At 45.0% G+C, this 13,508-nt stretch overlaps 1 protein-coding gene across 2 annotated transcripts in view; it reads left to right on the top strand.

Annotated features, from left to right (window-relative positions):
* EXTL1 (exostosin like glycosyltransferase 1) overlaps positions 1–10,646 on the top strand; it is a 56,116-nt gene extending 45,470 nt beyond the window's left edge. For both annotated transcript variants that reach the window (XM_074218050.1, XM_074218048.1), the window contains exons 8-12: positions 2,792–2,887; positions 5,394–5,480; positions 6,312–6,472; positions 8,775–8,931; positions 10,178–10,646. In XM_074218050.1, the coding sequence (XP_074074151.1) occupies positions 2,792–2,887; positions 5,394–5,480; positions 6,312–6,472; positions 8,775–8,931; positions 10,178–10,339 (663 nt within the window). In that variant the 3' untranslated portion in view covers positions 10,340–10,646. The remainder of the gene's footprint in view (positions 1–2,791; positions 2,888–5,393; positions 5,481–6,311; positions 6,473–8,774; positions 8,932–10,177) is intronic.
* Positions 10,647–13,508: the final 2,862 nt, after the last annotated feature.

Here is a 13,508-nt window from a genome sequence, read left to right as displayed (position 1 = left end):
TTCCATTTTTGTCACCCCTCCATCAATTAGTCTTCAGGTTTCTACTCAAAGGCAGCCAGTGATAGGGAGCTCACTTCCTCCATGGGGCAGCCCATCCTACCTTGGGGTGACTCCAAATGACAGAAGTTGTTTATAGAATTGGCATATGCTTCTTCCTACATGTTGCAGTTTGTTAATGTTCCTCCTAAAGATGGGTTAGAACTTAATCTTACAAAATACAATGGGGTCATTATCTCTCTCACTTGAGATATTATCCCCTATCTTAATATCTCAATAATTTTTGGTTGCCATGTTACCTTGTTTAGTCACTGAGAATGATTCACTAAGAATCCTAGATCATTTTAATAAAAAAAATAAACAAACAAAAAACCTAATGTCACCAAGTTCTTTCCCTAATTTAGAAATTGGTTTGGCAGTCTTGGATGAGATTGTCCCCCCCAGGAACCTTGGAGTTAAGAAGGCAGATGAGGTTGAAATGACTAGAGTAGAAACCTGATGGAGGGAAAGAAATACAGAGACACTCCCCTTAAGAATTCATAAACCACTAAAGAGCTCATACCTAACCACACCATACAGGGGCCTGAGAGGAATATGGATTCAGGAGTCAGCATATACATACTATGTAAGGACAGAGATGGATCAGGTACTATCCCTGATTTCCTAGAGTTCTAAGCTATTAGAACACAAGGATGAATGAATATAAAGACAGCTATTGAGTATAATCACTGTACTAAACTTTGGAGAAGCAAATAGAAAAAAAAAGACAATCTTTCTCCTCTAAAGGCTCCTTAGGATGCATGGGTTGATCAGACAGGAGTCTGGAGGATATAGATACAGAGCAGATACCAAGACTTGAAAGGATTGTAACTAATAAACCCCTTTCCCATAGAATCAGTGTGATTGACCTTATCTGCTTTTAAAGTCAATGAGGTTGAAGGAGTCTGGAACCCACTACCTGAGGAGGCAGGGGATAGACTCAGGGGTTGGAATGGAACAGGGGTCTGAGTTATCTCAAGGACTGAAGTTGGTGAGTGGTAGATAGAATTCAAGAAAGGATCACAAATGACTGGTGGATCCAGAGGTAGTTCTGACTTCTAGGAAGACATAGTTGAATTGGGCCTCGATGGCCAAGTAGGATCTTTTTGATATTTGTTTTTGTAGGCAATTGGGGATAAGTGATTAGCTCAGGATCTCACAGCTTGTAACTGTTTGAGGTTGAATTTGAACTCAGATCCTCTTGACTCCAGGGTCAGTGTTTAATCCACTATGCTACCGAGATGCTCCTCAAGGAAGATTTTAATAAGTGATTGAAGTAGGAAGCATTGACCTTGGAGTCAAGAGGATCTGAGTTCAAAGGTGACCTCAAACATTTAATTATGTCCTAGCTGTATGATCTTGGGCAAGTCACTTAACCCCTTTGCCTTGTTAAAAAAAAAAAAGTGATTGAAGTGGGATTACTTTGTGGTGTTAGGATTCAGTATATCCCAGCTATATTCCCAACTTCAAATCTGATTCAGTGATCTCCTTTCCTCCAACCTTCATTCTGGGTCAATTTTTCAATATCTCTAAAATGAGAATAGCCCCTGCTTCTCATTAAGAGAAAAGAGGCAGGAAAGTAATTTGGATTAATTAGATGATCTCTTTGGTGTTCTTTGTTATAAGGTCCCTCTCAACTGCACCATTCCATGTTCAAGTTTTTGTTCTAGCTTCAGAATTTTATCATTGAGGTCCTTCTCAACTCCAACAGTCCTTATATAAGATCCATTCTATCAATGGTGTTTTATAATCTAGGGTAGGAGGGGGGAACCTTTTTTTCAATCAAGGTCCATTTGAATATAACATCATTCTCAGCTTGGACCATTCAAAATTATCAACTTAAAAATGAGCCTTCTATATTTGGTCAAACATTTAATTAATTCACCCCTAAAAAGCTCCTAGGATTTATTGAATTTTGAGTCCCATCTGGAGTTGCTTTGGCAGTTCTAGTTAAAATAATATAGTCCTCTGGCTAGATAGTCTCCACCTCTGATCTAAGACCTCCTCAATAGCAGCGCTCTGTGTTCTAGATCTGTTCTAGCAGAAATATTTTATCATTGAGGTCTTATTTAACCCCAACATTCCGTATTCCAGATCCAGTTTATAGTGTTTTATAACCAACATTCCACATTCTAGAGACAATGTTATTGTCTAGGTCCTTCTCAGCTCCCATACTCTGTGTTCTTGATCTATTTTACAGCCGGTATTTTATGATCTAGATGTCTCTTAACTCCAACATTTCATGTTCTGGGGTTTCTTCTGGCACTAACATTCTGCATTCCAAGGTCCCTCTCAGCTCTGACAAGGATGCAAGAATCTAAATGTTAATGGCAACTTGGGGAAGAAAGGTTAAAGACAGAGATGGGATAACTGGTGGAAATGAGAGTAGTTTATTAGTATCAGTTATTTCCAGATGTCATGTCATCAAATTTCAAGTCCATTTCTAGGCAGTTGCAGACTTGACCAGTGAGCAAAGAATTGCTCTTATGAGTCAATAAACAGCAAGTTCACTCATTCAATGATGATGGTGGTGATGATAATGATGATGATGATGGTGATGATGATAATGATGGTGATGAAAATGACAGTGATGATGATGATAATGATAATGGTTTTGTGATGATGATGATAGTGGTGATGGTGGTGGTGGTGGTGATGATGATGATGATGATGATGGTGATGGTGATAGCCCTTTCCCATTTTCCCCACTCTGAGTTCCTTTTCTCTCTCTCACCATCCCTCCCTTCTCTCATAGATTCTGGTCCTCTGGAGCAATGACAGTCCTCCTCCAGCCCAGGGGCAATGGCCCCAGACAACAATGCCCCTAATGGTCATTGAAGTGAAGAATAAGGTAAAGGGAGGATGGAAGGGACCTTCTTTTCAAATCCTGACCTCAACCACTTTGTTCACTTATTGATTCAATACCTATTAAGTGCCCAGGGAAGAGAAAAAACATTTGGATATCAAGGCACTCATTATGCTAAGTGCTTTAAAATGTTATCTCATTTGATCCTCACAATTGCCCTTTGAGATAGGTGTTGCTAGTATCCCTCATCTCATACTTTAGGAAACTGAGGCAAATAGAAGTCAAGTGACTTGCCCAGTCACATAGCTAGTAAGTGCCTGAAGCTAGATTTGAATCCGGATCTTCCAGATTCAGGTCTCAGTGCTCTAATCAAGATCTCTAGCTGCCGGCCTTTGTTGTTCAGTCATTTTAGTTGTGTCTGACTCTTTGTGATCCCATTTGGGGTTTTGTTGGCAAAGATACTAGAGTGGTTTACCTTCTTTAGTTCATTTTACTGATGAAGAAACTAAGGCAAACAGATTTGAACTTTTTTTTTAGGGTTTTTTTTGGTAAGGCAATGGGGTTAAGTGGCTTGCCCAAGGCCATACAGCTAGGTAATTATTAAGTGTCTGAGACTGAATTTGAACCCAGGTCCCCCTGACTCCAGGGCCGGTGCTTTATCCACTGTGCCACCTAGCCACCCCTAGATTTGAACTCTTGAAGATGAGTCGTCCTGATTCTAAGCCCTAGTGCTCTATCTACTAGACCACCTGGCTGCTTAGTTACCTACTAAGGATATTCATTTGCTCAGCATCTCTTAAACACCAGGGGATTGGTGGGTCTGGCTGTAACCAGCCCTAAGGGGAATAAGACACTTTCCCTGTTCTACTGGAGCTCACAACATACAAACAACACATATGTAGCATTAATGGACAGCAATCTCAGAGGGAAGCCATCAGTGTTAAGGCACTAAGAAAAACTTCCTGTAAAACTGCCAACTACCATTGGATATTTATAATGTCATTTGTAGGTCATACAAAATTATCAACTTAAAAATTAGCTTGCTGGGGGCAACTAGGTGGCACAGTGAATACAGTACCAGCCCTGGAGTCAGGAGGACCTGAGTTCAAATCTGACCCCAGACATATAATAATTACCTAAATGTGTGACCTTGGGCAAGTCACTTAACCCCACTGCTTTGTTTTAAAAAAAATTAGTTTGTATATATTTGGTCAAATATTTAATTAATTCAGTCCTAAAAAACTACTAGATTTATTGAATTCTGAGTCTCAGCCATGGTTGCTGTGGCAGTGCCAGACCAGTTGATTTTGAGGACCTTATATGGCCCATTGGTCAGATGTTCCCTACCCCTACTGTAGAAGGTGGCATTTGAGTTGAAACCTGGAGGAAGCCATGGAACCCAGGAGGCCATACTAGGAGGGATAGTGTTTCAGACATGGGAAATGGTGAAGTGAGTCTTGGAGATGGAGAAACTTGGAGCTACCAGGAGCCCACTGTCACTGGATCATGGAGTCCATGGAAGGGAAGGAAGTGTAAGAAGACAGGAAAGGCAGGATGGAGCCAGATTGGACTAGGCTTTAAAAGCCAAACTAAGGACTTTGTATTGATCTGAGTTTATACTCAAGTTTATTAAGGAAGAGAGCTGGTATGACCAGACCTTTGGTTTAGAAAGATCCCTTTGATAGCTGAAGGGAGTGGGGAAAGGCATAAATAAGAGCAGTCACCAGGTTGGGAAGATATTCATTCATCTATGGAATGTTGATAAATTAAAACAAACATGCCAACTGTTCTCTGAGACCTGAATAGAGCATGCCCTTGGGCCTGAAGAAATCTAGGATCTAGGGGTGGTGGGGTGAAGTCCAAGGTTTTTTATATATACATACATATATATATATATATATATATACATATATATATATGTGTGTGTGTGTGTGTGTATGTGTGTATGTATGTATATATATATATATATATATATATATATATATATATATATATATATGAATTCTGTGAGGTCACAGGTGAAAGAGGCCCATATGGGAGATGTGAACAACATGGCCTAGAGGGAAAAGCATAGGTCTTGGACTCCAGGCCCATTTCAGTCAAAGTCCCTTAAGCTTTCTGGGCCTCATCTATATGTGATACAGAAGAGTTGGCCTAGCTCTACAAGGCATCATGGTGCTGTGGAAAGAACACTGAATGCAGAGTCAGAAGAAATGAGTTCAAAATTTGCCTCTGATACTTATTTCCTTCCTTATCTTGGACAAATCATTTAATCTCCCTGGACCTCAGTTTCCCTATCTGTAAAATGAGGGGATTGGAGCTTATGGCCCTTGAGGTCCCTTCCATCTCTAAATCAATAATCTGTTGATCAGTGATCCTCTAAAGTTCTGTTCAGAGATTGTCCAGAGGGGTTCCAACAGACAGGAATCAGGGCAGAAGAAAGGAAGGTGATCAAGATAGGCCCAGGACAGGGAAGGAAGCTTTTGCTAAGGGGCCTCCCACCCCTGCCTCTGCTTGCAGGGCAATGACTCCCATTTTCTTCTTACTACAGAAGAGCGACCGTTTCTTCCCTTACAGCACCATCAGCACGGATGCTGTCCTCAGCCTGGATGCCCACAGCAGCCTTTCAACAAGTGAGGTGAGGTCTAGGGGAGGCTAGTGGGCTCCAGGCCATGCTTTGCATCCCCATAATGCTCAGTAACGCCGGGGGACTGAGAGAATGTAAGAGCGGAGAGAGAGGTAATGGAGAAAGAACACCAGACTGGGAATCTAGACATGGGCATCCCAGTCCTCGCTCAGATACTTCTCGGGTTCTCAGCTTCTCATTTGTCCAAAAAAGGGATTGGACAGTGAGGAGGGAAGGAGGAGAATTAAATGATGAGCTCCAGACTCCCTTCAAAGTCCAGTGTTCTGACATTCCAGATTCTAAGGCCTCTCCCAGCTCGGAAATCTTGGGTTTTAAGGCCTCTCCCAAGCTGGGACATTCTCCATCCAAGATCCCTTCTGCTCTACAAGTCTATTTTTAAGATCCCTTCTAAGTTTCACAGATAGCCTGTGGTTTTAAAGGTCCTAAAGAAGTCATGGCATATATTACCCTTTTCTCCAATGCTATTCCTGATAAATAACCAGTTTAAAAATTCCCAGAAAAGGAGACTTTGGACTCTCTCTCTCTCTCTCTCTCTCTCTCTCTCTCTCTCTCTCTCTCGGTAAAACATTCTGGTTCTAGATTGTCCATAGCTGCTTCTGTGTTGTTTCCCCCCATTAGACTGTGAACTCCTTGAGCTAGGGATTGTTCTTTGCCTTTCTTTGTATCTCCAGAGCTTAGCAGAGGGCCTGGCACACCCTTTAATAAATGTAAGTGGTTCTGAAAGTTCTTTCAGGAATCTAATCTGAAATTTCCAGGGTTCTTCTGCCTGCTATGGCATCTCATGGGGAGCCCTTCTAAGTCTCACTGCAATTCCTCCCACAGGTGGACTTTGCCTTTGTGGTGTGGCAGAGTTTCCCAGAACGCATTGTGGGTTTTCAGACCCGGAGTCACTTCTGGGATGAAACCAAGGGCTCCTGGGGCTACACAGACCAGAAGCTCAATGAGTTCTCAGTGGTCCTGACAGCTGCTGCCTTCTACCACAGGTACTGCCCTGGGAGACAAAAGGTCTGGGGAGCCTCCCCCTAAACGTACCAGGGAATTCAAATGGAACTTGTTAAAATGGAAGGCTTCCCGGCTCAAAGCATTTGGAGCTAAGAAAGGTCTTCAGAATATCAGATACTAGAAGACAAAAGAGCAGAGCTGGAAGGGGCGGGGTTACTTAGTCTCAAGTTCTCATTTTATAGATGAGCAAGCTGGCTGCTCCTGAGGTTAAGGAACTTGTCCAAGGTCCTAGAGGCTGGAAGTGGCCTAGCCATTATTTGAACCCAGATTCTCTGACCTGAGTGGCAGGGCTAATGTTGATGAAAATCTTTTTTGGGATGGGGGGAAAGGGAGAGAGAAGGGAGAGAAAGACAAAAAGAGACAGATGGAGAAGAAAGGGGGGGAGGAAGGAGAGGGAAAGAGAGAAGAAAGAGGAAGAGAGGGAGGGAGGGGGAGAGAGAGAGAGAGAGAGAGAGAGAGAAAGACAGAGAGAGAGGAAAGGAGGGAGGGAGAGACAGGGAGAGGAAAGAGAGGAAGAGAGACAGAGGGAATGAGGTAGAGAGAGAAGAGTGAGGGAAGGAGAGAGGAAGAGAGAGAGAGAGGAAGGGGAAAACAGGAACAGAGAGAGAGGGAAGGAGGGAGGGAGAGACAGACAAGAGAGAGAGGGAGAGAGACAGAGGGAGGGAGATAGAGAAGAGAGAGGGAAGGAGAGAGAGAAAGGAGAGAGGAAGAGAAAGAGACAGAGGGAGGGAGGAAGGAGAAGACAAAAACAGGGAAGGAGGGAGGGGTAAAGAGACAGAGAGAAGAAAGGAAGAGCAAGATGGAGGGAGGGAAGTAAATAAGCGAGGGAAGGAGAGAGAGAGGAAAGGAAGAGAAAGATAACAGGGAGGGAGGAAGGGGAAGACAGAAACAGGGAAGGAGGGAGGGGTAAAGAGAGAAGAAAGGAAGAGAGACAGAGGAAGGGAGGGAGAGATGGGGCGGGGAAGAGAATAGAAAGAGGAAGGGAATGGGGCGAAAGGGAGAAAGAGAGGGAGATGAGACAGAGAGAGAGAGAGACAGACAGACAGAGAGAGAGAGTTCCTTTCTTCTGATAAAATATTAAGTATTGGCTTTGGTTCTGGAGTGGAAGTACTTGTTGCTGCCGCTTACTAAACTGTGACCTTGGACAAATCAGTTCACTCTCCTGGCCTCAGGTTCCTCATCTGTAAAGTGAGAGGGTTTTCCAGGTGACCTCTGAGGTCCCTCCCGGCTCTCATTCTTTTGATCTGTTTTTCAGAGGACTCGAGGCTGGGGGAGGGAGACGGGAGGGAATCCACCGTCTGCTGCCTCAGTTGCTATGGAGACACTCAGCCAGCAAGGTTTTGCTTTTTGGACCACTGGGTTTTTCACTAGAAAATGGGGTTCGATGGGAAGGAGGAGCGGGACTGTGCAGAGGGTATGGCCCCACCCCAGGCCATGTTTCCCCAGGAGGGGAGGCTCCACGATGATGTGTGTGTGTGTTGGGGGGTGGGGGGGAGTCTGGTGGGGCTTCAACCCCTCCCTGTGGGCCACCTTTATTTATTTTATGCAGTAGGGAGTGTTCTGCCTGCGAACTGAAGCCTGTTCTAAATGCTTTAAGGGAGTTCTGGGAAGAATCCTGGAGGGAAGAATGGCTCCTGGGTCACAAAACTGGAGTTTAACATAACCCAAGTTTGCATAAAGTGAGGCACACCCTGAGTCACATGCCATTAGCTTACCTAATGAAGCCGGCTAGCGGGAAGGCTTCCCAACCCTGCTCGGCTACGGAGCCCGGACTACTGGGAAGCTCAGAGGCGGCATCTCCTGGACACTACTGGGAAAGCACCAGGACGAGGCTGGGGAATAAGGGTGGCTGGCCTGGGGGCTTCCCAGACCACTCTCCCATTTCAGACTCTCGGCCCACTTTGGAAAATAAAGGAACTCTTGGGCGGCTAGGTGGCACAGTGGATAAAGCACCGGCCCTGGAGTCAGGGGTACCTGCGTTCAAATCCGGTCTCAGACACTTAATAATTACCTAGCTGTGTGGCCGTGGGCAAGCCACTTAACCCTTGCAAAAAACCTAAAAAAAAAAAAAAAAAAGAGAAAAAAGAAAATAAAGGAACTCTAAGGCTCCTCTGTCATTCCATGTTCTAAGGCCCCTCCCAGCTCTGATGTTTGATAATCTAGGGGTTCCTCCCAGTTCTGATGTCTGTTCTCTATTCTATGGTTCCTTTCAGCTTTGACGTTCTATGTTCTATAAGTCTTAGTGGTTCTGACATTATGACTTTGGTCTCTTCCACTGCTCAGATATTACCATAACCTCTTCACGCACTCCCTGCCTGCTCCTCTAAGGGACCTTGTAGATGAGCTCTCGGCCTGTGAAGACATCTTGATGAATTTCCTTGTGGCTGAAGTCACCAAGCTGCCCCCCATTAAAGTACCTCAGCGGAAGCCGCTCCAGGAGGTACCTTCTCCACAGTTGGGGAACAGGGAGGAAGACACTACTGAGGACCCTGGTGGTGGGAGAGAAAACTGTGGAAGGGGGAGAGTTGGAGAAACCTAAAAAAAGGAAATTAGAGGTTAGAGTCTGGAGCACCTCTAAGAGAGGGCAGTTATGGCTTTTCCTTTAGGAAGGTTTGGAAAAACAGGAGAGATACCCATTCACTAAAAGGGGCTACTATACAGGAGAGGCAGGTGGGAGGGTTTCTTCACCGGAATTCTCTGGACTTTCAAAGATTATTTCATCCATTCCAGGCACGGGAATATGTATGAATCAGCCTTCTGTTCTGATAACATTTTAATCAATGACTTATCAACTGCAGATATGGTATATTTATTATATTTGTAGGTGTCATAGAGCTGAGATAGCTAATGCACTCGATGACACTAGATGGGCTAGAGAATTGACTTGAATCTAGTTGAAATGCAATAGCAGTAAATGTAAAAACATACTAAGGCCCAAAAAACATCAATTTCACAAGTACAAAATGGGGAGAAGCACAGTTGGATAAGACCTTTGGGTTTTGGTGAACCACACACTCCATTGTTAAAGGCAAGATCTCAAAATCATAGATTCAAATCGTATAGGTCATTTAATGAAAGCCCCTCATTCTATGGATAAGGAAACTGAGGCCCAATTAAGCAATTTGCTCAAGGTCAGACATGCAATTTGACCCCAGGTCTTCTGAGTCCACATGTTGTTGGGCTGCATTAAGAGAGGACCAACGAGTGGGCAGTTCAGTGGCATTCCATATTGGTTGGCTATTCCTGGATTATTATATTCAGTTCCCAGACAAACTGGGAAGGAACAGGAACAATTCAATGGGGAAAAGTCACAAAGAAATAAATTTAAACTTTCTAAAGACAAAAGTTGCCCATAAGGGGAATGGGTTACCTATGGAGCAGGGATGGATTCCCTTTATGAAACCTCTTCAGGTAGAGGCTAGAGGACTACTTCTCATGTATATTATGGGAGGCCTTCACTTTTTTGATGAGGTTTGGACCTATTCCTACTATGAAATTATGTAATTATGTTTAAAGCCCCCCCCCCCAAAACATACCCTATTCCCTCTTCTACCTTTTTCTCTACCCATTAGTTCTCTAGAAATCCCTTCTGTTGAAGGGTTGATGGGGGGGGGTGAGGGGGGAAGTATGGCAGATGGAAAATTTGCCACTGTGTTTTAACCCTATTCTTTCCCTAATCATTCTAGCGACCCAGAACTGAACAACAATCAAAGGACTGCATCAACAGGTTTGCCTCCTGGTTTGGCAGCATGCCTCTTGTGCATTCAAAGCTCCGTCTGGACCCTGTACTTTTCAAGGACCAGGTGTCCGTCCTACGGAAGAAGTATCGGCATTTGGAGAGACTTTAAAGACATTGGACATAATTTTGGATTGAGCTTTTCAAACTTCCCAAAAGTCCAATGTGGGGAAAAAAGCCCAGAACTGGATATTTTCTACAGACTCCAGGGGACCAGTGAGGAACATGGCATGGATGAGGCATTGTAGTTTAGGAATCTTCAACTTGCTACATGAGTGTGATCTAAGCAAATCACTGAACTTCATTGGTTCTCAGTTTTCTGGTCTGTAAAATAGGAGGGTTGGACTAGTTGACTTCTAAGATCTCTCCCAACTCCAAATAAAATCTTCCTTCCAGCCCAAATATTCAATGATCTAAAACCTTGAGGTCTCCAGGATGGCTCCTTCTTGCTTAGCCCATCCCAACAGACATAGCTCCGGAGACCTCTAGCCCTTATTTGAGGTAATCCACAGGTTCTCTTGCAGTAGTCTTGGTAGAAAGAGGAAAGGGTCTGATATCTGGCTCAGGACACTCCTTTCCAGCTGGGCTACCACCCCTACCCACTCCCCAGGTCTTGAGCTCTTCAATTGAACACCCTCCTACAATCCTTTGTGGTCCCACTAGAGGGCAGCATCAGGCCATCTGTGAGTGGGTGGCTTGCCTCATTCAGCTCTCCCTTGAGTTGGGCATCTGGAGAATGGGGGACCGGAGCATCACCTCTATCTGGGTGTGACACTCAGTCATGTCCAATTTTCTATGATCCTATTTGGGATTTTTTTGGCAGAGATACTAGAGTGGTTTGACATTTTCTTCACTAGCTCAATGCCAGGAGGGGTGTATTTTACCCCCGTGCCCCATGTGGAATAGGACCAGCTAAACCATAGCCGGGAGACAAAATGGGGGCAGATGAGCAGTGTGCTGGGGCCAGGGAGAATCAGAGTCACCCTTAGGAAAATTACTCAACTGAACTTGTAAACTAAGGAGTAACAAGCCAAAACTATCTAGGGCAAATTGTGTGTGTGTGTGTGTGTGTGTGTGTGTGTGTGTGTGTGTGTTAAGGTGGGGTAAATAAGGAGGGAAAACACAGAAGCCCTAGGGACAGCCCTACTGGGGCCTCAGTCTCTTTGGGAAGTGAGCCCCAAAGGAAGGTCTCCTTAGGGATAGTGACTGAGAACATTTACATCCTCTGCAATTGGAAGACTGTGAAAATTGTGGGAACATGAGACAAAGTCCCATTTGTCTCGTAGTAGTGACTGCTCTGTTTCACTATCTACAACTTTCCTTTCAACCACCCTAATTTGGATAGTGGATGAGCATCCCCCTCCCCTTCCAACATTTTATAAAGGTGGAAGCTAAGGCTCTGAAAGGTGCAGTAGACTCCAGCACATGGCTAAGTAAGCAGCAGGACCTTCCTAATCCTTCTGATACAGAGTTCCTCTCCCTTAGATCTATCTGCAAAAAGATCTTGAGGAAGCCTCTCATTTTAACATATGAGGAAACTGAGTCCAGAGAAGGGACTGAAGTAGCAGGGTCAGAAGAACTGGTTTTAAATTCTGGTTCCACTAATGGCCTCCAAGACACCCTTTACTTCCTGGACTTCCATTTCCTCGACTGTTAAACGGGGATAGGGGAGTGGACTGGGGAGAGAAGATAGAACTCAAATATCTCTGAGGTCCTATCCAGCTCTAAATCCTAGGGGTTACAAATTAGCAACAGAACCCTTTACATTTAGGCCTTCTACTTCCCTAACTGGTGACATTTAAGCAAGCTAGAGGGATGTTTTTGTTTCAGCCAATTATCATCATCTGATGAATGTTTCCCTGACCCCGATCAGCTGTTGGGTCCCTGAGACCCAAATCTGGCCTATTCAGTCTGGCCTTGACTTAGTCCAGGAGGAATGAGTTTAAATTTCCTCCTCGAATTTCACACCCCACCCTCCTCATCACAGTTTTCCTGGGTGGGGCTGCCACAATCACTCTGGAAATCAAGGGGCCCAGGCTCTGTCTCATCTTGTCCAGACTATAAATATCCTTCTCTAGCAGCTGGGCTACCAGAAACCTAGGAACTGAGGGGAGGGGGTGTGCAGGAGGTGATGCTCCGGTCAAGTCCTGGTGGTGGTGGTGGGGGGGATTGGAGGAAGAGGATGTGGTCCAGGGGAAAGTGCTGCTTCCCAAAGCTCAGGGCATCTGGTGTTTGGATGGATTCAGGCGCTTTGGAAATCCCCGGTGATCCAGCGCCGGGGATCGCACTGTCCCCTAGGGTGCCTCTGATCCACTAGAGACAGGATGACTCATGTCGCTCCCCAGAATTGGGGCACTCAGTGAGGAATCCCCCCCCAGTCCTCAAAAAGGATCCGGGGAGCCAAGAGCTCAGAGCTGTGAACATAACCCAGGAAAAGGTTTGTTTGGCAATTCTACAGGACCAAGCCAGGGGAACAGGTGGGTACAAGCAGAGGTGGAAGGCCTAGCCCTTTATAGAATCCCCATATCACAGAGTAGGCAACATCCTAGAGTAGGGAAGGATCTTCAAGAACTGAATTCGAATTCTCCCTCTGACACTCTAGGTAAGACATGCAGTCATGTCCAGTTCTCTATGATCCTATTTGGGGTTTTCTTGGCAGAGATACTAGAGTGGTTTGCCATTTTCTTCACCAGCTCATTTTACAGATGAGGAAACTGAAGCAAACAAGGTGAAGTGACTTACCTAGTATCACTCAGCTAGTAAAGGTCAAATTTGAACTCAGATCTTCCTGACTCCAGGCCTGGCATTCACCTGAGTGACTTAGGTGCCCCCAAAAGGTCTCTAGAGGAAGTCAATCATCTGTGTAAAAGGATTCAGTCACTTCCAGCTATCCTGGGGAAACTCTTCTGGACACTCTCCATCCTCAGGAATGGACCAGTTTGTAGCCGCCCCTCAGGTCTTGCCCTCCTCCCTTTGGGGAAGGTAAACTCTCCTGGCTATCCAAGCAGACCACGTATCCTCTGGTACTAATGGGTCACGCTTAGGGCAGGTTGCAGGAGACCATTCTGTGTTTCACAAGCCTGACCCCTTGCTGTGTTCATAAAATGCTTTGGGAGTGTTTATACATGTCATTTTGGCAGATATCAACTGATCACACCAGGAAGGATGGAGTTTGTGCCAGACCCCGTGGACAGGGACAGGCTCCATACAGACACTGGGTGGGTTGTGGGGAGGGGTGAGGAGGGAAGTGTCCTATAGGCCAGCAGCATCAGACTAGGAGT

This window comes from Macrotis lagotis, chromosome 1, assembly GCF_037893015.1.
Source record: "Macrotis lagotis isolate mMagLag1 chromosome 1, bilby.v1.9.chrom.fasta, whole genome shotgun sequence".
NCBI lineage: Eukaryota > Metazoa > Chordata > Mammalia > Peramelemorphia > Peramelidae > Macrotis > Macrotis lagotis.
This window is presented reverse-complemented; position numbering and strand designations above follow the sequence as displayed.